At 44.0% G+C, this 21401-nt stretch overlaps 3 protein-coding genes, 1 long non-coding RNA gene and 1 pseudogene across 4 annotated transcripts; 2 read left to right on the top strand and 3 right to left on the bottom strand.

Annotated features, from left to right (window-relative positions):
* Positions 1-555: 555 nt before the first annotated feature.
* LOC9268778 (uncharacterized) lies at positions 556-5010 on the bottom strand. Its single transcript, XM_015763979.3, has 5 exons — positions 4893-5010; positions 4067-4124; positions 3795-3833; positions 2627-2964; positions 556-1481 (listed from the first exon to the last, which is right to left on the bottom strand). Exons 3-5 carry the CDS (start codon positions 3798-3800, stop codon positions 1025-1027), a joined length of 801 nt encoding a protein of 266 aa, XP_015619465.1. The 5' UTR covers positions 3801-3833; positions 4067-4124; positions 4893-5010; the 3' UTR covers positions 556-1024.
* Positions 5011-7566: 2556 nt separating this feature from the next.
* LOC107279680 (uncharacterized) lies at positions 7567-12833 on the top strand (annotated as a pseudogene).
* Positions 8770-10369, bottom strand: LOC136354822 (uncharacterized). Its single transcript, XR_010738646.1, has 2 exons — positions 10152-10369; positions 8770-9027 (listed from the first exon to the last, which is right to left on the bottom strand). It is a non-coding gene; the product is annotated as an uncharacterized lncRNA (long non-coding RNA).
* Positions 12834-14050: 1217 nt separating the features above from the next.
* LOC4352419 (protein RTF1 homolog) lies at positions 14051-16811 on the top strand. The gene is made up of 2 exons (XM_015765139.3): positions 14051-14223; positions 14350-16811. The coding sequence occupies exon 2, from the start codon at positions 14372-14374 to the stop codon at positions 16415-16417; it is 2046 nt and encodes a 681-aa protein (XP_015620625.1). The 5' UTR covers positions 14051-14223; positions 14350-14371; the 3' UTR covers positions 16418-16811.
* A 332-nt stretch (positions 16812-17143) lies between these two features.
* Positions 17144-20055, bottom strand: LOC4352420 (uncharacterized). Its single transcript, XM_015764693.3, has 5 exons — positions 19612-20055; positions 19086-19231; positions 18708-18984; positions 17887-18159; positions 17144-17806 (listed from the first exon to the last, which is right to left on the bottom strand). Exons 1-5 carry the CDS (start codon positions 19909-19911, stop codon positions 17327-17329), a joined length of 1476 nt encoding a protein of 491 aa, XP_015620179.2. The 5' UTR covers positions 19912-20055; the 3' UTR covers positions 17144-17326.
* Positions 20056-21401: the final 1346 nt, after the last annotated feature.

The following is a 21401-nucleotide window of genomic DNA, read 5'->3' on the forward strand; positions in this document are numbered from 1 at the left end:
ATCCCACACGGCGGAGAACGTGAGCGTACGACTCGCTACACTACGCCTAATCGTGAACTTGCACGAATCCGGCTTTACAGGACGCGACTCGAACTGTAACAACCAAGCCAAAAAAACGGAAATAAAACAGACTCTAACAAACACCTTGCATGCATCGAACAGTGTACGGTGTGAGAAGGAAGAAGCAGAGCTCCTGAAACAGAGCTCCATAGTACCAGCTTATATCATCAAGTCTAACAGATCTCTGTGTTTGGAACCAGCCTGATTGGAGGGGAGCAAGGCGTGCAGAACGATCTCCCTAAGCCCGCCCAGAATGCAATGCGACCAACTTGTTTCTTGTTTTGCATAGAGTGCTGCATCCGAAAGGTCAGACCTCATATTGATATTGTGATTGTTCATCAGTAGACCAAGACACCAAACTTTTTTCTCCTATTCTGGATCGGCATCGTGGTATCATTGCAAAGAGAAAAGGATGTGTTGCAAGCTTTTTCACTGGAAAATGAAAAATCCGACCTTGCAAGAAATTGAGAATCCGAAACTAGATTCATACACGTGTGCCTCAAATGTGCTGGCCATTAATTGTTACGCCAAAAGTATGTAGAACTGCATTCCTACACTCCTGTCTGTTCAGAACGAAAGTTGACTGGCACATTCAGGATCGCTCGTCCAAATCCAAAACCACAGCAATACACATCATTCTTCCTAATGAGCTTCTGATTAACTGAAGTACGTACTACTGCTCCTGATCCATTGTAGTACAGCTAAAAACAGCAGATAAACCGAAAATATGAAGAGAAAAAAAAAACAGCAAGAACGAGAAGGGAGACTCCCCCCCCCCCCCCCCCCCCACTCATTGGGTTAATTAGGCCGATCGATCCATCTCCCTCAAAAGAGGCATTGCTGAAAGTGCAGTAACTAATTCATCCTCCCTCGAAAAACTGTTCTGATCCATCAAGCTACTTTGACACTTAGATTGCTCGCTTGGCTTGCAAAAGTGAGATCTCTTTGTACTACTTACTTACAGTCACTGCTGTTGCTGCGCAGGCTGTTGCAGGTTAGCGAACACGTCTTGTCTGTAAAGGATGAGCAGCAACTCACCATCTGGTTCGCCCGCAACATGATTTGCAGCATAGATGCCGATCCGGCGAAGTTTGTCAAGCTCGGTCTGAAGATATCCTCCGATGCCATCCTGCTCCCGGCTCCAGCAATGTAATGCAAATCCAGAAATCAGGTCCCAGCTCGTGATTCTCTTCCTTGTAATGAGGCTTGTGATCGTTCCATTCATATATAGGTCCATTTGGTGAGAAACGAGCGCTCTGACTGATCTCAGGCGTGCAGCTTCACAAAACATCACTGCTAAGCGTGCAATTGCTCTCCTTTGGACATGAAGAAGTGGGTGGTCACGCGGAAGACCATTGTTGAAGTTCAGTAGTCTGTAGTATGAATCAAGTACAGACGGTGGCCCCACTGTAACCTCATCCCTGCAAAATTGCAATGTTTCAAGTCATTACTAACTTCTTGTAGATCAGAAACAAAGATATTAATAATTTTCTTGTAGAAAGTACAAGTTTTTCTTGGGGCGGTACTCCCAAGTCATTCGAGGCCATCTGTTCTAGAAGAACCAATGGTTGAGTATAGTAGGTAGTAATATATGCCATCACTTACTACTCAAGGGTAATTAAGCCTTTTGACACCATATCCATATGAAATAAATGTTAAATTATCATTCCATTTATTATAATTGCCCTTACTACAGAATATTCTGACTGACCATATCTTTAGGAAGATGAGCTTTGATCTTTTACTGATATTCCCTTAAAACAAATGAAGCATTAAGAACCAAATAATATTTTGGAAAATTAAATATAGTAGAACATAAATTTTGTGAATTTTAAAATCCAAATAATTTAGATTAGAAAAATAAGAAATACCCCAATGAACTTAATGTCGAACCTAGAGGAAAAATTGATAAGCAAACTTGAATTTTCAACGCTCCCAGTATAAATTAAAAATCCTGAACAAAAAAACTCAGATCGTACCAATCAAATTCAATATTTGAAAGCAAGAGTTTGTATTTTCTATTTCTATTATATAAATGTACATATATATTCTTAAACTTCAGTTTGATAATTTGATATTGATCTTGAATGTGCCCTATTATCATTACCTGCGTCAATGCAATCCTGATTCAAATTAATAGAATCATTTGTAGAACAGCTTATTCATTTACAAATGATAAATAAAAGTGTACAAATGAATAAGCCGTTCTACAAATGATTCTATAAATGATTCTACAAATGATTCAATTATCCTGATACAGATTCACACTTTTATTTATCATGATACATGTACAGTGACTAACTAAGCGAGCTACACACAAGGAGGGAACATGCCATAAGAATTAATAGGACGTATATGCGTACACGTTCACAGGTTTGCCAACATCATTTATCATGTTGCTTTTTTTTTAAGCTCAAACCACAGCCACTATGAATAACACACTAAACACAATTACAATTTTGTTTACCAGCCGACTGCCCCTATAGAGTGCTAGGATTAGCCTCTTGAAGGGTAAAAGGAGCACATTGAAAAAAACATAAAATACAACTAGGAAAGCTACACTTACCAGTCCTGAAGAAGGTGACCATAGTCTGCTTTCAGGTACAAGATAGGTTGGGCATTGAAAATGTCAGGGGCTGGTGTGTCAGAGAAGTTGAACCACTGACCGGCACCATTTCGGATGGCAATCAAATATGCATTTCTTTGGTCAATGAGTATCTGAACAGATGGTGACTCAGGCATGTCAAGAGATATTATGTGCCACCCCTCCTCATTGCTTGTTATAGGAACATTCCTGAAGTTGTGGTGTGCCCTCCGCTGAAAACGGCCTCCAATATCGTCCATCAGCTTGTTGTAGCTCAGAGCAGACAAATCAACCACGCTGATGTGGAGAATTGGTATTCCCTGCAAGAAGAAGGATCCATCCAGTGCATGAGCAGCTGCAAGGATATTCAGTTTCTGCACTTGCACTTGTCCAAAAATCAAAACGATGTCATTTCATTTGAATTCTTCAATCTTTATGTGCACTTGGGAAAATGCGATACAGTTTATCTACAGTGAATAGAACAAGAAATTGTTTCACAATAAAATATTGCAGAATTGGCTGGCTCCCCCAAGAGGTTGGCCTGTGCAGCAATTCTTTCAGTCTATAATTAAATAGGCAACAAGGCACTTGCCTTTCTTAAGAAAAAAAAAGTGCATAGCTGAATATAAGACATAGAGTACCATTCACATGTGCTACTTGTCATATGTTTTATTCTCAGTGGTGTATCTAAAATTATTTTTTGTTTCGGAGATTCTCGGAACAATGAATCATGCAACTTCATTTAGTTTTGGCAAAGGATTTCATGTTCAGCTGCACATTTGGATATGTTAAGGGCTTGTTTGGTTAGTTCCTATAAGGAAGAGATTGGAGGGGATTGAGGGGGTATTAATTCCAAACTCAATAGGGTTGTGGAATTAATCATCTCAAATCCTCTTCAATTCCCATGGGGAGGGATTGACCGAACAAGCCCTAAGGGAGTTCGGCCACATTAGCAAGTCAAGAAAACTAGGGATTAATTTTCTTTTTCAAACAACAAATTTTACTTACATTTTTTAGTAACATAATGGTCTCTAATTATTATTCTCGTCACGACAAATATGTTTTGTTACTACTGAAATTGCTAAAGTACATGTACTAAACACCATTTAACACATTTGCTACCGTAAAAAAAGTTAACAAGGTTACATACTTCCATTGGTGAGCAACTTGAATTGTGTGCTCTCTTCACCTGCAAAATAGAACTTTTCTAAGCAAACAAATGATACATTTTGAAAAAAGGAGTAATAGTTATGTTATTTCTTTCTTTATCTTTATATATCATGTATCTTAAACCGGTTGGTCTTTCCTGATAAATTGGGATGGGAGAGTGGCCTATGCTGAAAAATGGTGACTCATGTACTACTATTATTAAGATTTGCCAAAGGAGTCCTATATATGTAGTAATGATCCTATTAGGCTTACCGTTCCAACTTGCGTCGGGAGACTAACTAGTAGGCAGTTAGGCACATTACGCAAGGCCCTGTGAATGTGAACAGCCATACTGAGTAGTGCTTAAAATGCAAGAGAATCTCATCTGAGGCAGGTAGAAGGAATTACGGCATGAAAAAGAATCACAATGCACTACTTTCTCTTGGTTCTTGATGCCTTGGATGCATTGATGAAAACATATTATCAACACATACATACATACATACATACATACATATATATATATATATATATATATATATATATATATATATATATATATATATATATATATATATATATATGAGATTCCCCTTAAAGAAAGGAGATGTGACAATTAAGGATTTTTTATTGGGCCCACATGCTATAGATCATAAGTTACAAATAATTAAACGCCACATTTTAAGAGTGGCAAATAGTTAAATGTCCCGAGAAAAAGTATGTATGTGAGATGGCTTGATTACAGATCAGGTGCAAAATATTACCTATACAAGATGTTAATATGGTTTAATTACAGAGATGCGAAATATTAACTATACAACATGTTAAATATGGCTTAATTACTTTCTAAAAATGGCTTAATTACGGAGTATTCTTGATGCGCGCGGGGTTAGTAGTTGCGGCAAGCTTATAATTAGCCGCGGTGGGGTGCACCGTGCAGACGAGCGCGCGCTAGCGGAAACTACGGAGGAGACGGCGGCGCTCCCCCTGCGTGCAGAGCGTGCGCGCGCGTGAGGGAAAGCTTAGCTAGCGGAAATGAGGGAGGGAGGGGAGGCGAAGTGAGTAGGAGAGAGCGGAAGGTCGTGGAGGCAGGCCTCACCTCTGCGCCCGTGGCGGATCGCCGGCGGCGAGCGGCGAGGGTTTCTTCCCCGCGGCGGCGGCGGTGGAGTCGAATCGCGCGGCGTCTCTCCTTCGCCCAGGTGCGCGGATTCGGAATCGGGGTGTCTCGGGAGTCGGGATGACGAAGCTTATGTCCGAAGCTTCCCTCCGAGCCGTCGGATCAGATCCAACGGCTCCAGATGCGTTCAGGCGCGAAACGGGATTCCCCCGTTGCCCACGGCCTACTGTCCTTATGGAATTTTCCGTTTTTTTTTCGATTTTGCTATATCTCACTTGAAAGATTTTTTCTTATCTATCACTCGATTTTCTCTCTCAATTTTACATTGCATTTTCTTGTAAGTTACAGTGTAATTTATGAAACTTACACTGTAATGCAAATTTTAAATTTTGTATTGGATTTGGTCTTTTTCTTGAGGATATGGTAATTTAGTGTCCATTATGGTGTTTCTTAATTATCTTTTGCTTTTTATTATATCTATCGGATTTTAATCCAAAGATTAAAAATCTGTGTGATACGATTATAAAAATCTTTCGAAAGATGTATAGGTACTCCCTTTTTTTTTTAAACCGGGAATTTCCGTTGTGCTCGATAGAGGGAGGCCTGGCAGGGCCGTCTTAGGCCGTGCGGGCCGTGTGACCGCTCGTGGCCCATACTTCTTATGGCCCAGTCCACTTTGACTCCTTTAATAGTTGGCCGAATCTAATTTATATGCCTCAACCAGAAATCCGGATAGGACGACTCCCCAAACTCCAATGATATTGGACTCCCTCATCAGTTTTGAAGGACGGTTTTGCTAATATGGTGATGTTGACATGATCTTTATCCCATGTAGCGCTTATGTGATATTAGAATTAAAAAAATATATGTGAGGCTCATTTGTCATTCACATACAAAAATATATATTGTGGGACTCACTGACATATGGAGCCCACATATCATCATCTCTCTCTCAAACCCTTCTTCCACCTCCCTCTCTCCCTTATCTCTCTATTTTCTTTCCCCCTTCGGTCTTGGCGATGACAGGCAGGACGACGCTGGCGAGCGGACGAGGGCCGAAGCGGCAGCGGCGGGGAGCTGATTCCCATCCCTTTCCTTGGCTCCCCAGAAACCCTAATCCATGTGCCGCATTTCGCCTCTCCCTGCGCAAGACCGCATCACATGCCGCCGACGTCTACTCACATTGCTCATAGATTACTGGCCGTGCTAGCCATGGGACATGTCGGGAACTCAAGGTTGGCCGCACTCGAGGGCGAGGAACGGGTAATCCGTGCGCTAGAGCCGGCGCCACACCTAGGTCATCCTGCAAAAGGAGGGGAGCACAAGCACCAAGAGAGGAGAAGCACCACCGTCCAAAGAAATGGGATGATCGGTCGCAATCCGGAGAGGAAGTGGTCAGAGGCACCGGTGGTGGTGGCAGAGGAGGAGGGGGATCCACCTGTGGCGGAGGAAGAAGACGAGGAAGAAGGCGTCGACTTCATCAGCGACCTCCCAGACGCCATCCTCGGCGAGATCATTGTCCGTCTCCCCACCAAAGAAGCCAACATCACCCAAGTCCTCGCCGCTCTGATGCTCCACACCGCTCAACCTCGGCTGTTGTCGTCCCCGCGCGAGAAAGGATGCCCTCGCTGGCTCCGTTTCCGCATCCCTAGCTAGACCCAGCCGATGATCTCCAAGAACGACTCCGCGTGCGACGAATCCACGCCGTCCAGCTGCCCCTCCTCCATTGAATATATTTTGATACAAATGTTTGTTCTGTATTGAAAATACTATTATATTTTGCTATAAGCTAGGTCAAACTTAAGGAAATTTAACTAAAAAAAGTCAAACGACTTATAATATGAAACGGAGGGAGTATTTGAACTAGAAGTTTCCTATGCAGTACGGTAATGCTTAAACATAATAAATTAACAATGTGCACTAATGAGATACTCTCTTATTCATGAAATATCTCCGCTCGTGCTCGCATGCATTCCCGCCGTGCTCACCGGCCTCCCTATCTCCTTCCTTTCCGCCGCTAAGCTCGTCGTCGCACTGGTCGCCACCTTTCCTCCTCTCCAGCCGTCGCCGTTGAGCCGACCGCCTCTCTCCCCCTCCCCGCCGCGGCGCCATTTGGCAGCAAACCACCAGCCCTCTGCCACTCCGCCCGCCGCCCGTGACCGCCTTCCGCCCGTTGTCGCGCTCGCCCGTCGCCGCTCTACCGCTGCCCCCTACCTGCTTCGCCTTCCGCTCGCTTCCGACGAAGGGGCGGAGCACGAAGAGGACGGGGTTGCTCTGCCCGCCCGCCGCCGCTTCGCTGCCGCGCGGGCCCGCCACCCACCCATCGCCGCTCCGCCCGCTGGCCTCCCTTACTGAAGAAGAGAAGAGAAGAGAGAAAATAGAAGAGAAGAAGAAGAAAAGAGATAAAAAAATGTGCAGCTGACATGTGGGCCCCACATACTTTTTTTAAATTTTTTTGCTGACTAGGATGCCACGTCAGCGAAACCACCCATATATACTGCCATGAGATCTTAAGTGCATGGTTTGTGTGAGTTTAGATGTACATATTTCTGATTTTGTGGTTAAGTAACCTCGAAAAATTTCGCTGTTAAGTTGAGGAACGTCCGGTGAACTTATTCCCAAAAAAATTCCTCGTTCTGAGAAACTTCAAGGCGGGATGGCGGCGGCGGTGGGGCAAGAGGAGGATTTGATGAGGCCACGTGATGGCAGCGAGGAGGAAGAGCTGCTCAACGAGCTCTCCCACTATCGCCGCTACTGGACGAATCTGTGGTCCGACGATTCCGGCGACATCGCCAAAAGAAGTGAGGAAGCTTCTTTTTTCTTGTTTTAGAGATGATTTTATGGTAAATACGAATTCGCTCATCCTCTTGTTAGGTTTTTAGTTTTCATCTCAAATCGACATGTTCACTCGCTGATTATGGTAGGCGGGAGCCTGGGCGCACAATAGTGAGGATGGAAACATGAAAATGGAAAATGTTGGGATTGACATTTTTCACATGGATATGCATCAATGTGATCTAATGGCTCGTCTCTTTGGTGTGTTGCAAAGGAAAAAGAAACAATAATGCTTGACTGATTGATATGGTTTATTGGATGGATGCAACTGAGATTGGTCCCATGCGGTACACGGAGGAACCGCCCTGGTTCGCAATGCTCCTAGATTTACTAGAGGTTTTTTCTTTTGAGGTGACGGAGCTTAAAGGTATTCTACGCTGGCCAATAGATGTGTTTGGTCTCATCTCCGTTCGTGACTCTCTGGACCGGAACCACAACTATATCTTTGAGCGCACCAGGAACAACTGCCAGACTCTCACTGCAAAGGTATCTCCATGCTTCATGGAAATAGCAGCACAAAGTCATCAGACTTTTATACAGGCAGCTAGTTAGTTTACAACTTCACATTTGTGGTGCACTAGTGCAGTAGCTCTTCTTTACCTAATTAAAACTAGTAATATACCCGTGCTAACGCTACGGTGCAATTATATAATAACACTAATAAAAAAACAATATCAGCTTAGTCTCTCTTATGCTTGAAAGCTAAAATTAAAATTTCAAAACTTAATTTTGAAGTTGAATTTGTTTGTATTTTGTCGTAGTTTATTTTACAGAATGCCCTTTTTAATCGCTAAAGACACACATATAAAAAGTTTTTTTTTTGTTTTCTGTTGCTAATCCACGAGATAGATTAAAGATTAATATAAAGAAAAAGAGAGAAAAGATAAAATTATTTAGCACTAAAATATCACCACATTCTTCGTAACCCATCTAATTCCAGATTACTTCATATTCTAGTATCATGGAAATGTAATGCATATTTTCCTGTACTCGTACGAAATATGCAAACACGCTCAAATCTAACTTGTCAAAGCTTGGAAGGCTCAATCCAAGAGAGCTATGATTTTCAATTAGTCACAGGAACTCCAGTATCCAACTTTGTTTAAAAAAAAACAGTATACAGTATCTGCACAATAGCTTCATGCCAACCAATGTAACTTCAAAATGCAGCCCTCTCAATCCAACACCAGTATCTAGTACTACACAATAGCTTCATGCTGACTGCAGTTACTTCAAACGTGACCCTCTCATTCTGCAATCCACAATGACTTGATCTTTTGAGCTGCATTTCAAAACCAAAATTAACCAAAAGGATCTTAACACCTGAAGAAAAAAAACTGCAGAAGCGAGGATCACCCAACAACATTCTCAGCTACTTTCCAGTCTTTGAACGTGCATCCCTAGTTTTCCAGCTTTGTGTGTTTTATCCGATAACAATAAATTGATATAGCAAGACCAGCCACGCTATCAATCACCTTTAGAAAAATGATCTATAGAAAAAATATATTTATGTACTGTGTACCTCCATATCAGGAGAATCTTTGATTGGATTTAAAAGAATTAGCAAGTTTTATGTACAGGGGGTTCAGATGTAAACATCTTACAAATTAAATATAATTTTCGATGCAGCCAGTTGCACAAATACTGCTAGGAATTAATGACATTCAAGTGAATCACATATTTTAGGGAACAAAGGTGCAAAGCAATCGCAGAATTTCAGTATAATAATCTTCAACATAAGATATTATCCTCCAAAGATCAGATCTTATAGGTGATTTATTTCACCGTCTTCAGAAAATACCTAATACATACAAAGCCATACGTGAACTAAACTGTGAAGAAACACTCAGCAGTGACGGTGAGCAGCGGCTCGCCCAGCAGCTCAGATATTCAAATTTATCCAATGGAAAATCACATCATTTTTTCAGTATTTGTAGCCAAACCTAAATATAGGAAATAGCATCCTCAATCTGCTAAGGGGAAAATCAGCACGAAATGACTCAACACTGAATGAACATGCGCTTGAATTTCTTTTAGAATTATTCGTGTACATAAGTTGAATATGAAAAATACATCGAAGCTACTGTTACCATGTGCCTGCTTCACTTCCAAAACTTCCAATAAGCTGACACATGGGCTGTACAATAACGTGGAATATATTACTCCCCATCATGTAAGTAGAGAGCTTGAAAATTCTCTTCTTGACTCAACCAAACATATTGGCTGAAAATAATGTGAATCAAATTCACCATACTGAGTGCTACTAAACAAAGTAGCAATACTGGTGTTGGTGCATGATTTAAAAGAGAAAAATGCTGTTAATAAATGATTTCTACTGATATTACAAGTCACAGGGAATTGAGGTGGCATTGTATAACGAGTAATTCATGATTAACAGCAACTTACCGGGGATGGCTGCAGGCACGCGATGCGAAGGCTTCGCCTGGCTGCACAAGATCTCGTGCGAAGCTGCGCTGCCAGGGCGCTCGACCAGCCGGGGCTTTCCTCGCTGCTACGCCGGCTAAGCCACCGGCCTCCCTCGCCGGTTCGTTGGCTCGTCGCTGACAATGCGGGTCAGTGGTTCTAGGGTTTGGGGTGGGAGGTTGAGGGGTCTGTGGGGGTGGAGGACGCTGAGGTTTGGGGATAGGGTTCGGGCGCGGGGCGGGGGGAGTACATGGCGGCGTTGAGGGAGTGGGGAAAAGAATAGATCAGCCGATTAGGCGGAGGGGTCACGACATCATCATTGTGGGGAGGGGCGCGACAATTGGGTGCGACCGAGACTTAGGGGAAGAGCGTCATGAATGAAATCGGCGAGGGGCAGGGAATCCGATCCGGCGATGGAGTGGGAGGGAGGGGGAGCTAGCGATGCGAGACGACGGGGGCGATGTCTGGTGTGCGGCGATGCGAGGCGACGATGGCGGCGTCTGGTGTGCGAGAGAGATTAGAGGAGGGGGAGCGTGCGGGTCCAAGGTGCGCAGAGGGCCGCCTCTTGCGATGCGCAAGGCAGGTGGCGATTACGGCACTGGGTCAGGGGCGGCGTGAGAGATGCACGGAAGAGGGCGGCAATCCAAACCGTTTGATCAGATGTAGATGAATACAGAGCGTTAGATTTGATGAATGAAGTATGAAAGGATGTAAGAGGTACTTGGTGAATTATAGGGTAGAAGAATAGCAGCGCAATCATGAGATGTCTGGCGCAGTTCTATTGAGAAAATTCGTTGTGTCTGAACTCTGAACTAGTTGTACCTTTGGTGCATCATTTAGTTTACTTAAACAAATTAGAACAGTTCAAACTTATATGCACATCATGGTTCCATTTCACAAATTATATAGGATAGTCTGATACTAGTTGTATCACAGAAGCTTATCAGTAAACGACCTGAAAGATTCAAATGTGCTTGATTTAGTATCCTGTGATGGCATTTCTTTTTTACGAACGGCAAAAATAAAACCTGTGATAACATAATCAAGCAATTTTACAATCTCAAACACCCATACACACCAGAGATTACCATATTTTCATGATACATAAGGGGCATCACAAACATGTGGGTTGTTAACAGAAATAACTACAGAAACATTTGGTGCACAGGCGCAGAATTGATACTACAAAAATAAAATGCTACCAAATCAATTGATAGAACATGCAGGGGTACTTCCCCACTCTTATTTAATTCATTGCAGCTAGCATTTTCCCTATATGAACTTGCAGAGGCTATCTTTTCTAGCAAGAGATATGCTCCTTGGTCCTTGCTTCAGCTTGTCTGCAATAACTGTATTCTTGTCCAACCATTCCAGTAAAGTTGAAGTTGTCAATATATATATCAGATATTTATCGTACATCATATACTGATGTGCATATTTTGCTATGCGGTATCATTTTATTCTTGAGCAAAGTGAAAATAGAAAATCCAAGTTCAGTTATGCATAGTATGTCGTCAGGCTCACATATGCTATCTTTTCCTAATTATGCTCTTGTTTATATTTTGTTTTGACAGTTCAAATGCCCCATTCATATTATTTTGTTGAGTGGAACTTAGAACACATACGTGATAGAATTATGCATGTTTGTTCACCATCAATCTAGCTAGTTTCACCTTATCCAAAAAAAGGGAAATATTTGTTGTGTTACATTGTTGCTACCATTCCTTTCTAATTGTTTTCATACAGAGTTCTTAAGTGGTGGATAGTGTATCATCAATATTCTTATACTCTCTCCATTCCATAATATAAGGCACGGTCAAACTTGGCACGATCTCCAAAACTGATCTTCGGCTTATAATTTCTCATATACTATAAGGTTTATAGCAAAAAAATATATAATCATATGAAAGTAGATTCAAATGTCAATCTAATGATAATATTTTTAGAAAATAAAATTCAATTCATACTATAGTAATTATTGGTCAAATGTTTTAAAAGTTAAAACTTAAAATACGTGCACACCTTATATTATGGGATGGAGGAAGTATTTAGTAATGTCATGGATGCGTGTTGGGTTCATCTCTGGTTCTCACAGGTCCAAGCCATGCAATCCTATTGATGGACCCTATTGAATTTGAAATTGAGCTAGGAGTTAAGGGGACGAGTCCCTCCGAAGATAAGATCTTGAGCGCTAAAGCATTTGGGTATAATGGAACTGCTCAGAGACATAGATGTGGCTCACTGCGCAGTATGATGTTATCAGGAGCACGTAGCAAATTGGAGTTCAAGTATGCACACATTCCTGTGGCATTGGAGGCTACAATCAAGGTCAGGATTACAGGAGGTTCAACTGATTTCTGTGGAAAGTTCATTGCACATACTGCTAGTATCAATGAACATGTCATATTGCTGGACTCTGGGGAAGAAATGGTGGCTTTCTCCCATGATGGAGCCATTCATTTCTGCCGCAGTGTAGTTGCAGTTGAAGGAAATGGCGGAGCGTTGATTGTTGATGTTCATGCAAGGCAAAGTGGTGATGAGAACATCAGCTGTGCTTCCAAAAAGTTTATCCCGGTAAGATGTGGATGGAGTCGTGACACACTTGATGTTGGGTTTTGCCGGATGAGCGTTGAGGTTTCTTGGTCGCTCATGTTTTCATATTGAGAAAAGCGTAGGCCCTGATAATATTTTTTGCTTGCTGTGACTGAAGCTGTTTGCTCCACGGCATTGTAATATGGCCATGTTTAATATTCGTTGTAAATAAAATTTTCAGTTTATAGCTATTGAATTGTAGAGTAGTCAGTTGCTAAGCACAGCTTCAGAAGAAATCACAAGATTAGTTAGGTATACTTAGGTTAGCCTGCAATTGCTAGTGCATGGTGGAATTATAGGAGGATTCAATGAGCCCTGCACTAGTGGTCTAGTGGATGAAACCAACTTTTAGGACTGAATTCAATATTTTTCATACTTAAACCTTGTATCCATAATAGTTTATTTTGTACTTTGTTTGTTGATCTATATCTGAAATAACTAGAATAGTTCCAATGTACATTCTCTTTCACTCTGGTTGAATGCAGATTGCATCCTTTGTTGAAGTCCCTTAACGACCACACAAACTAATATTGCACTAAAAGTTACCGTATGCAATACGGTAATACTAAAACATAAACTAACAATCACTATTTTATGAAATAGTATCACTGAAACCAACATTTTGGTGGGGTTGGCAACGTGGGAAAACGTAGATTAAGGACACAGAAAACAAAAAAAAAAACATCAGCTTATGATTAATTGAGTTTTAATTATTGCAAATTTTAAATAGATTTATTTAATATATTAGAACAACTTAGCAGTTTGAAAATCGTGCTAATTGAAACTAAGTTAGAATCTGAATATTACTCAGGAAAGAACGGGGCCTTTGTGATGACAAAATTTGAATCTATGCATTATAATTTCAACAAGTATTTCAAATTTGACTAGTTACTAATACAATGCATAACCTTTTCAAATTAGAATACAACTTATGAAAATCTAAGACATAGAAAGAACCTGTTTGACGGAGTTTAGGATTAAGCAGTTGGTTATTTTCTGGATTCTATAGTTACAAATTCTTAGAATCGGGAATAAAATCTAGGCTGTTTGGGGATCTACAGCTAGGGAGTTTGATTTTTTAGGAGAAACTGCAACCGTTATAAGCTCCCCAAACGCTCCCCAAACTGAACCATACTGAGATAGTAATGTGACAACATTCTTCTTCTTCTTCTTCTTTATTAAAAAAAACACAAATCTCATTTTACAATGTGATTCATTGGGCTCTCCCGGCCCAAGGGCCCAAGAGTAAAGCCCCACAAAAAAGCCCATAACTCCAACCGAATCTCCTCACAACCCAACTTCCCCATCTAGGGCCAGCGCACTCTCCTCCTCCCCTCCTCCGCCGCCGTCTCCGCCGCCTCCAGCCATCGATCCCGGCGAGCCAGCGACCGAGCAGGCCTAGCCACCATCCTTCTCGCCCCCCACCGGCGTTCGCCGACTCTGTTCTTGCTGCTGTCTCGAGGTGAGTCTCGCCTTCCCCCCCCCCCCCTCCCTCTCTCTCTCTCTCCCCTCCGCTGTCCCAGATCCCGGATAGGCTCGCGTTTCTTGATTCGATGGTTGATGGATTTTGGTTTGTGGAATTGTGCAGGAGAGTTGCTGTTTGATCGGCCATGCCGGACAACAACAACCTCGAGGATCTGCTGCTGCAGGCGGCGGGGCGGACGACGGGGGCGGGGAAGGGCGGCGGGGCACGGGGGCCGTCGTCGGGCCAGGGCCAGCGGTGGTCGTCGCAGCAGCAGCAGCGGGGGAGGCGCGGGTCGTCGTACTCCGGCGGGAGCGGCTCGGACGACGACGGCGGCGGCGGCGGCGACGGGGGCGACTCCGACGACTCCGACGCCGCGCCGACCCTCTCGAGGAAGCGGCCGCCGTCGGGGTCGCAGGTGCCGCTCAAGAAGCGGCACCAGCCGGAGAAGGGCGGAGGGAGAGGTGGTGGTGGTGGTGGGTGGAAGGAGGGCGACGACGATGACGACGACGACGACGACGACGAGCTCGACGAGGGGAGGCGCAGCGGCGATGACTCAGACAGCGCGCCGTCGGTCGGGAGCGACCTGTACAAGGACGAGGACGACAAGGAGCAGCTGGAGAAGATGTCGGAGCTGGACAGGGAGATGATCCTGGCGGAGCGCGGCGCGCGGATCGACGACTACAAGCTGAAGCAGCTGGCGAGGGCGTCGTCGTCGTCGTCCAAGGCGGACAAGTCGCGGAGGGACAGCAGCCCTCCGCCGCCGCCGAGCCGCGCGCGGTCGTCGGCCAGGACCGACAGGTCCGCCGCCAAGAGCGCGCTGGACGAGCTGCGGGCCAAGCGGATGAGGCAGCAGGACCCGGAGGGGTACCGTAACAGGTTCAAGGATTTGATCCCGCAGAGCGGCTCTCCGCCGAGGCGCAGGGCCGGAAGCCCGCCCAGCGACGGTAGTAATGATGGTGATAACAGGGGGAGGATCACCGATGAAACCCGGGATGATGAGTTTGATGAATCGCCAAGCAGGCTTGACCCTCTGAAGTTTGACGATGTGAAGAGTATAACCCTCAGGAGATCAAAGCTTGTGAAATGGTTCATGGAGCCGTTCTTTGAGGACCTTGTGTCTGGGTGCTTTGTGCGGCTTGGGATTGGCAAGTCAAAATCAGGGACCCCTGATTACAGGCTATGCATAGTTAGAAACGTGGATGCGAATGACCCTGACCGGAAGTACAAGTTGGAGGGCTACACGACGTGCAAGTACCTCAATGTTGTGTGGGACAATGAGGCTAATGCTGCTCGGTGGCAGATGACTCAAGTATCAGACTCCTTTCCCAGTGAAGAGGAGTTCAAGAAGTGGCTACAAGTGGCTGAGAAGAATGGTGTGCGAGTACCGACTCGGCAGGATGTATTGGAGAAGAAAGAAGCCATTCAACAGGCCTACAACTTTGTGTATTCAGCACATACTGTACAGAAGATGCTAAAAGAGAAGAAATCAGCTATCAGACGTCCTATCAATGTTGCTGCTGAGAAGGATCGGTTGAGGAATGAGTTGGATATGGCCATTGCCAGGAGGGATGAAGCTGAAGCAGAAAGGATCCGTTCAAAGCTCAATCAGCTGCAGAAGATGTCGAAGCCAATATCAAATAATGAGAAGGCTGCCAAGTTGGAGGCGATGAACAAGAAGAACCGTGCTGAGAACTTCAAGAACGCATCAGAAATGAAGCCCGTTAACACGAGTTTGAAGGTTGGAGAGGCTGGTTATGATCCCTTTTCAAGGAGATGGACAAGATCAAGAAATTACTACGCAGCAAAGCCTGAAGGAGAGAGCGCTGAAGTCCCCAACGGGAACGATGGCAGCGCAGTAGCTGGCGATGAAGATACGAAGAACGGGCCGCGAGGTGGTTCAGCAGCCACTGCAGCGGCTCTAGTGGCAGCTGCTGATGCCGGTAAGCTGGTTGATACCAATGCACCTGTAGATCTGGGAACGGAATCGAATTTGCTGCATAATTTTGAGCTCGGTATATCATTGGCCGGCCTGGAAGAATTCGGCGGTCCCAAGGGTCTCTTCGATGGTTACATGGCGAGGAAGCAGAAGATTGAAGCAACCATGGGTTACAAGGTCCCTGACAATGATGGAAGGAGGCATGCTCTAACTCTGACCGTCAGTGACTACAAAAGAAGACGGGGTTTACTCTGAACTTCTCAAGTTATCTGTGCCTCTGCCTGCTGTTCGATGGATTCATCTGCCTCTTTGGCCACAAAGTTCATCAGCTGATCGGCACCATGCCATTGTGACTACTTGTCCAGATCAATTTGCATTTTAGCCTTGAGTGTATGTAACATGATGAGACAAGCAAGGTTACACATTTTCTTTTCATAAACAGGACCTGTATGCCTGAATTGTGTTGATGACAATTTCCGCATTAATATTTGTGGAGTGAGTCCTTCTGTTATTTAGTTTGTTACCCTTGTTGCTCTGCATAAAACATTTATGCAGCGGATATTGGGAGACTAGACTAAGAGGTACAAATATTCTATGTTGTATACTTATATGCCAAAAGGAAAAAAAAAACATGTGTCAAGTTATGAAAGTTCCTAATGTTCCTTAATTAGTTCGGTCTAAATCATTATATCAATGTTGATTATCAGATTCTTATTTCTATACTACAAAATGTAAAAAAGAATAGCAATGGCCGTGATACTATAGCAAAATTTCTACTGGAAGAAGGCAAAGCTTGTGTTGAATAATAAAATCTTGTGTAAGATAAAGCTGAGCATCTGCTGCATTGCATCTCAGGAAGCTTCATAGGCTGGTCTACTCACGAAAGGCATACACAAAAAAGGCTTAATTAAACCTTCAGTACAAAAAGCTAATAAAGAACAACGCATATTTGTCTAGGCACTCCAAATTAGACACAAAAGCTTGGTAAATGTACACAGCAGGTCAGATTATTTATGCTTTTCAGTGCAAGATTCAAGATCCATGAGAAGCCTTATTCATCTCAGACTGAGCTGGTTCTCTGAATACATCCTTGTTTGCAATTATTACAGACATGGAAGCCTCAAGGTCAACAGATTACACAAACGTCAGTATGTTGAACTGGCACTAATCGTTCTTCGCTTTGATGAACTTCTTGATGATGCCCATCATCTCACTTCCAGGGAAACGTCCAAGGCAGCCCCTTGCAGCGGCAATCTCGTTGAATTCAAAGACAGAATCGCCACTGAAAGCTTTGCGCTGATCAGACTTGCGATCAGCTACATCTATGTTTTCTGCCACATCTTCTCCAGATTTAACTGAAGGAAGCAGGAAATCGTCCAGGGGGAAGTTGATAACATTGTCCTCCCCCATAGCTCCTACGAAATCTCTAAGTCGGCACAACACAAAAGGAACGGGTTCAAAACTGTGGTCACCGTACTCAACTGGAGTAGAGTGGTCTCCGGTGACACAAAGGAAATACTGGTATTTCCCAGACTTTTCAGCTTCCCACAGGAGCCTTGCAAGCTGAACGATAGCCCGATCAACAGCCTCTAGGCCTAGTACCTTAAGCTTGACAGCCTTATCATGACCGGCATCATCGATGGCCTGAATAAACGATATAAATGAAGCGATCAGCATCACACAGTTAAATATAAGTTCAGAAAGAACCAGAATTGTACTTTCACCTTTATGTGCAAGAACCCAAAGTCATATCCATTTTCCTTTCCAGATTTATATTCATCCTCTCCAGGCACAAAAACACGAGGTGGCGTATCCAGAGGAGCAGACAGTGCCTTGGCTATAGCTTTAGCTTTGGAAGTCAAGAGAGTTCGATAGTCTCCAGTTGCTCCAGGTGCTTCAAGGATATCAATGCCCAGTGAGAGCCCCAGCCCAGCTATGATCTTTGTAGGAGCCACCATGCATGGTGCAAGTCCATGCTTGGTTTCGAAGGCAGGAACCTGACAGAGCCACATGACACTTCAACAAAAAGATTGAAAAGAGGTTTCAGTACTGTCTATTTCCAGAACAACAAGATATGCAAAACCTCACTTCTTTCTTAATTTTGTTTTGACAACCGAATATGTTTGCTGAAAGTAATTATCAGAAAATTGTACAAGCCAATGGAAAGTCTACCCAAAACTGCATTCCTAATTTCCTATAAGTACTACGATGGTCAAATAAAAGGAAAAAAATCATTTCTTCTAACCATTTAATGCACTGATATTTCTTTCATATAGAATTATATAAGAAAGCTGTAACAAAACTAACAGAACAAGATGCCTTAAGCTTAAGTTGCTAAAACCTCAAAGGTCCCGATGCTTAAAATGAAAACTTAACAATCAGATATGGACTGTGCTTATCTTTATATTCTTCAACAACACAGTGCAGAGAAGGAAGAGCTCCGCGGGGAAGCAAAGTCTTCCTTTTCCTTTTATTTGCTAACCTCCAGAGAGCCTCAGAAATGAGAAATGGCAAACAAGGCTAATATTAAGTCATTTGTACTAACCTCAATCCGGATACCACAGCCTCGCAATAACACAACATTTGCAATGTTCTTCCCCTCGGCAGAGCGCTGTGCATTGATAGGATGGGACACCAGTATACGTGTAATCTCCTTAGAAAGCTCATTGACCACAGCTGCCGTGTTTTTAGCTTCTTCTGAATCATCCAAAGGTTCAGCCTTTAGATGCAAGCGGTTGTCCTTCAATGGATCAGTTCCAGAAATGTTCCCACTCAGCCTCGGTCCTTTCACAACCACACCACACCTGTGTTCAGTAGCATATCTGCAGAGCAGCAGTGTTAAGTTACTGCAATAAGCTAACAAGAAACAGCAAGAACATTTCGGTGCAATAGTGCCCATGAGGAACAGGACTGGATGTTGCACCTGACTCTCACTTCATATTCAGGAAACGATGGGAGCTTCAACCCATCCAATGCAGCACAGAGTATCGGGCCTTCCTCCTCAAAGTGTCGATCCGCCCTTCTGCTGACAATGATCCCCGTGCTTTCATCCAACGTAGCAAAGTTTGACTGCAAACAAGTTATGCTTGAAATTTAGCCACAAACTAATACATTCAACAGTCCCAATAATGCTTCTTTTCATACCACACGGCTTCAAACTGCCATTCCATGATCTGAGCCATTACAGCATTACTGACTAAATTAACTTAGAAACACAGCACAAGTTCTGACAAAACTGAGCTCAACTTAGTATTGCCATTTCGAGAACACGCTATGATCTAAGCCACTTTTAACTAGTCATCATGCGAAAGCAACAAAGGAATCTTAGAAATAGAATACACGCGACGATCCAAGCCATCACTAACTAACTAACTAACTAGGAGACTAGATTACTGTAAATAATTCCATATGGCATCTCGTATAATCCAGTGCCCCCCCAAATCCCCAACCTTGAAGGCGATGTCGCCGGGGGCCATGGCGAGGCCGGCGCCCATGGACTCGAACGCGCCGCGGCCGCGGTAGTACACGCGGGGGTCGTACCCGAGGAGGGAGAGGTGCGCCGTGTCGCTCCCGCAGGCGAGCCCCGGCTCGACGGGGTCCATGAGCCCCGCCACCCCGGCCGCCGCCACCGCGTCCAGCCCCGGCGCCGCCGCCGCCTCCAGCGGCGTCCGCCCCCGGAGCGACGGGATGCTCACGTCCCCGATCCCGTCCACCAGCACGAACGCCACCCTGCTCCTCCTCGCCGCCATCGCCGCTCGCGCTTTGCTTCCCCCCTCTCCCCTCTCCTCTCCTCTCCACCGCCTCCGCCGCTGGCTAGTGTGGCGTCGCCGCTTTTGCTTTTTTTTTTTTTCACTCTCTTCTGCTTCTGACACTGGCTGGTTTAGCGGCGAGACGGAGCTGGTTGGGTCGGACCAGGTGGACGGAAAGCTCGAACCTAGGGGGCTCATGGTCGGGGGCTCGTGGCTTAGATCGTAGGGCCTGTTTTGGGAGGTTTGTAGCTGCTTCTTCTTCTACAATCTCCAATCTCCAGCTCCCTCTTCAAATAGTCTAGATTTTCATTATTTTGATAATCTGTAACTTTAGAATCTAAAAAATAAATTAGAACTCAGAAGCTGAAAAAACCTTTATAAGTTGGCTACCAAACAGCAGAATCTCAGAATCTTAAACTCACCTAAAAAGGACCTTAGTATCTTCATAAACTTATAGCGCATGTTTATAGTGCTCAGCCTTTTAATTACATCCAAATTATTCTTATGGAGTGATTTATTTATTAGTTAGTATTTATTATTAAGTTTATACAGTATATAATTAAATAATAAATTTAAAATTGTAAAATATAAAAATGCATTAACGAGTCTAAGAATAAGATAGCTTGTGAGCTAGCCCTGAATTGAGCTTTTAGCTCGTTAAAATTAACGAGCCGAGCTGGTTTTGATTTAGAGGAAAAACATAGAAATTTTGAAGGATTTTAATCCTATAGAAAAAATTCTTATGAATATATTTAAATCAAAGGATTAAATCCTATCCAATCATTTGAAATTACTATGGAATGGACAATCATATAGAGATTTTGGAGAAAACTTATCTATCTCTTTCATCTGATTTCTGTGTTTTTTTTACGGTCTAATCAAACGGTCATTTCTATATTTTTACTGTGTTTTATAATTTTCTGTTTTCCACTTCAATTACTGTTAGAATCATTTATTTACTATTCCTTTTTTGTTTTTTCATTTCCACGATTAAAGGTGCCCTCAAATTAGGGGTGAAAACGGTACGGAAATTTCCGAGAATTCCGGCTACCGTTTTCGGTTTGCACCGACCGTTTCAATCGGTATCGATAATTGTCGGTATCGGAAATGGAAACGGTAATCTTTTTCGGAAATGGTAGCGGAAATGATATGGGGTTTTTTCCGACCGTTTTGTCGGTAACCGTTTTTTATCGGTAATTTCCGTCAAATTTCCGACAAAATTCCGAAGAAGGAAGTCGGCTGGGCCTGGCTAGCAGGAGGAGGAGCCCATTAGGCATTAAGGAGCAGCCCATTCCGAATAAAGAAGCCAACTAGGCCTGACCGCATCGTCGTCTTCATCGGCGCTGGGGCACCGCCGCGCCGTGTTGGGCGCCGCCACCAGGTCGCCGACGCCGGCCGCAACCTCCTTCGCCCCGATGGCCTTCGTCGCAGCCGGCCACCTTTCCCTCCCCCATGCTCCACCGCCGGCTTCCGTGCCACCGAGCCAAGCG

The sequence above is a fragment of the Oryza sativa genome, chromosome 12 (genome assembly GCF_034140825.1).
Source record: "Oryza sativa Japonica Group chromosome 12, ASM3414082v1".
NCBI lineage: Eukaryota > Viridiplantae > Streptophyta > Magnoliopsida > Poales > Poaceae > Oryza > Oryza sativa.

What these genes read in the sequence shown, in the direction of transcription:
- LOC9268778 (XM_015763979.3), bottom strand. An exon ending in GGTCACCTTCTTCAGGACTG is followed by an intron (nt 1,482 to 2,626) that starts GTAAGTGTAGCT and finishes GCAATTTTGCAG; the next exon opens with GGATGAGGTTACAGTGGGGC.
- LOC4352419 (XM_015765139.3), top strand. Translation starts at nt 14,372, where the DNA reads ATGCCGGACAACAACAACCTCGAGGATCTGCTGCTGCAGGCGGCGGGG.
- LOC4352420 (XM_015764693.3), bottom strand. Translation starts at nt 19,911, where the DNA reads ATGGCGGCGAGGAGGAGCAGGGTGGCGTTCGTGCTGGTGGACGGGATC. An exon ending in GCTGTGGTATCCGGATTGAG is followed by an intron (nt 18,160 to 18,707) that starts GTTAGTACAAAT and finishes TGGCTCTGTCAG; the next exon opens with GTTCCTGCCTTCGAAACCAA. An exon ending in TTGGGTTCTTGCACATAAAG is followed by an intron (nt 17,807 to 17,886) that starts GTGAAAGTACAA and finishes TCGTTTATTCAG; the next exon opens with GCCATCGATGATGCCGGTCA.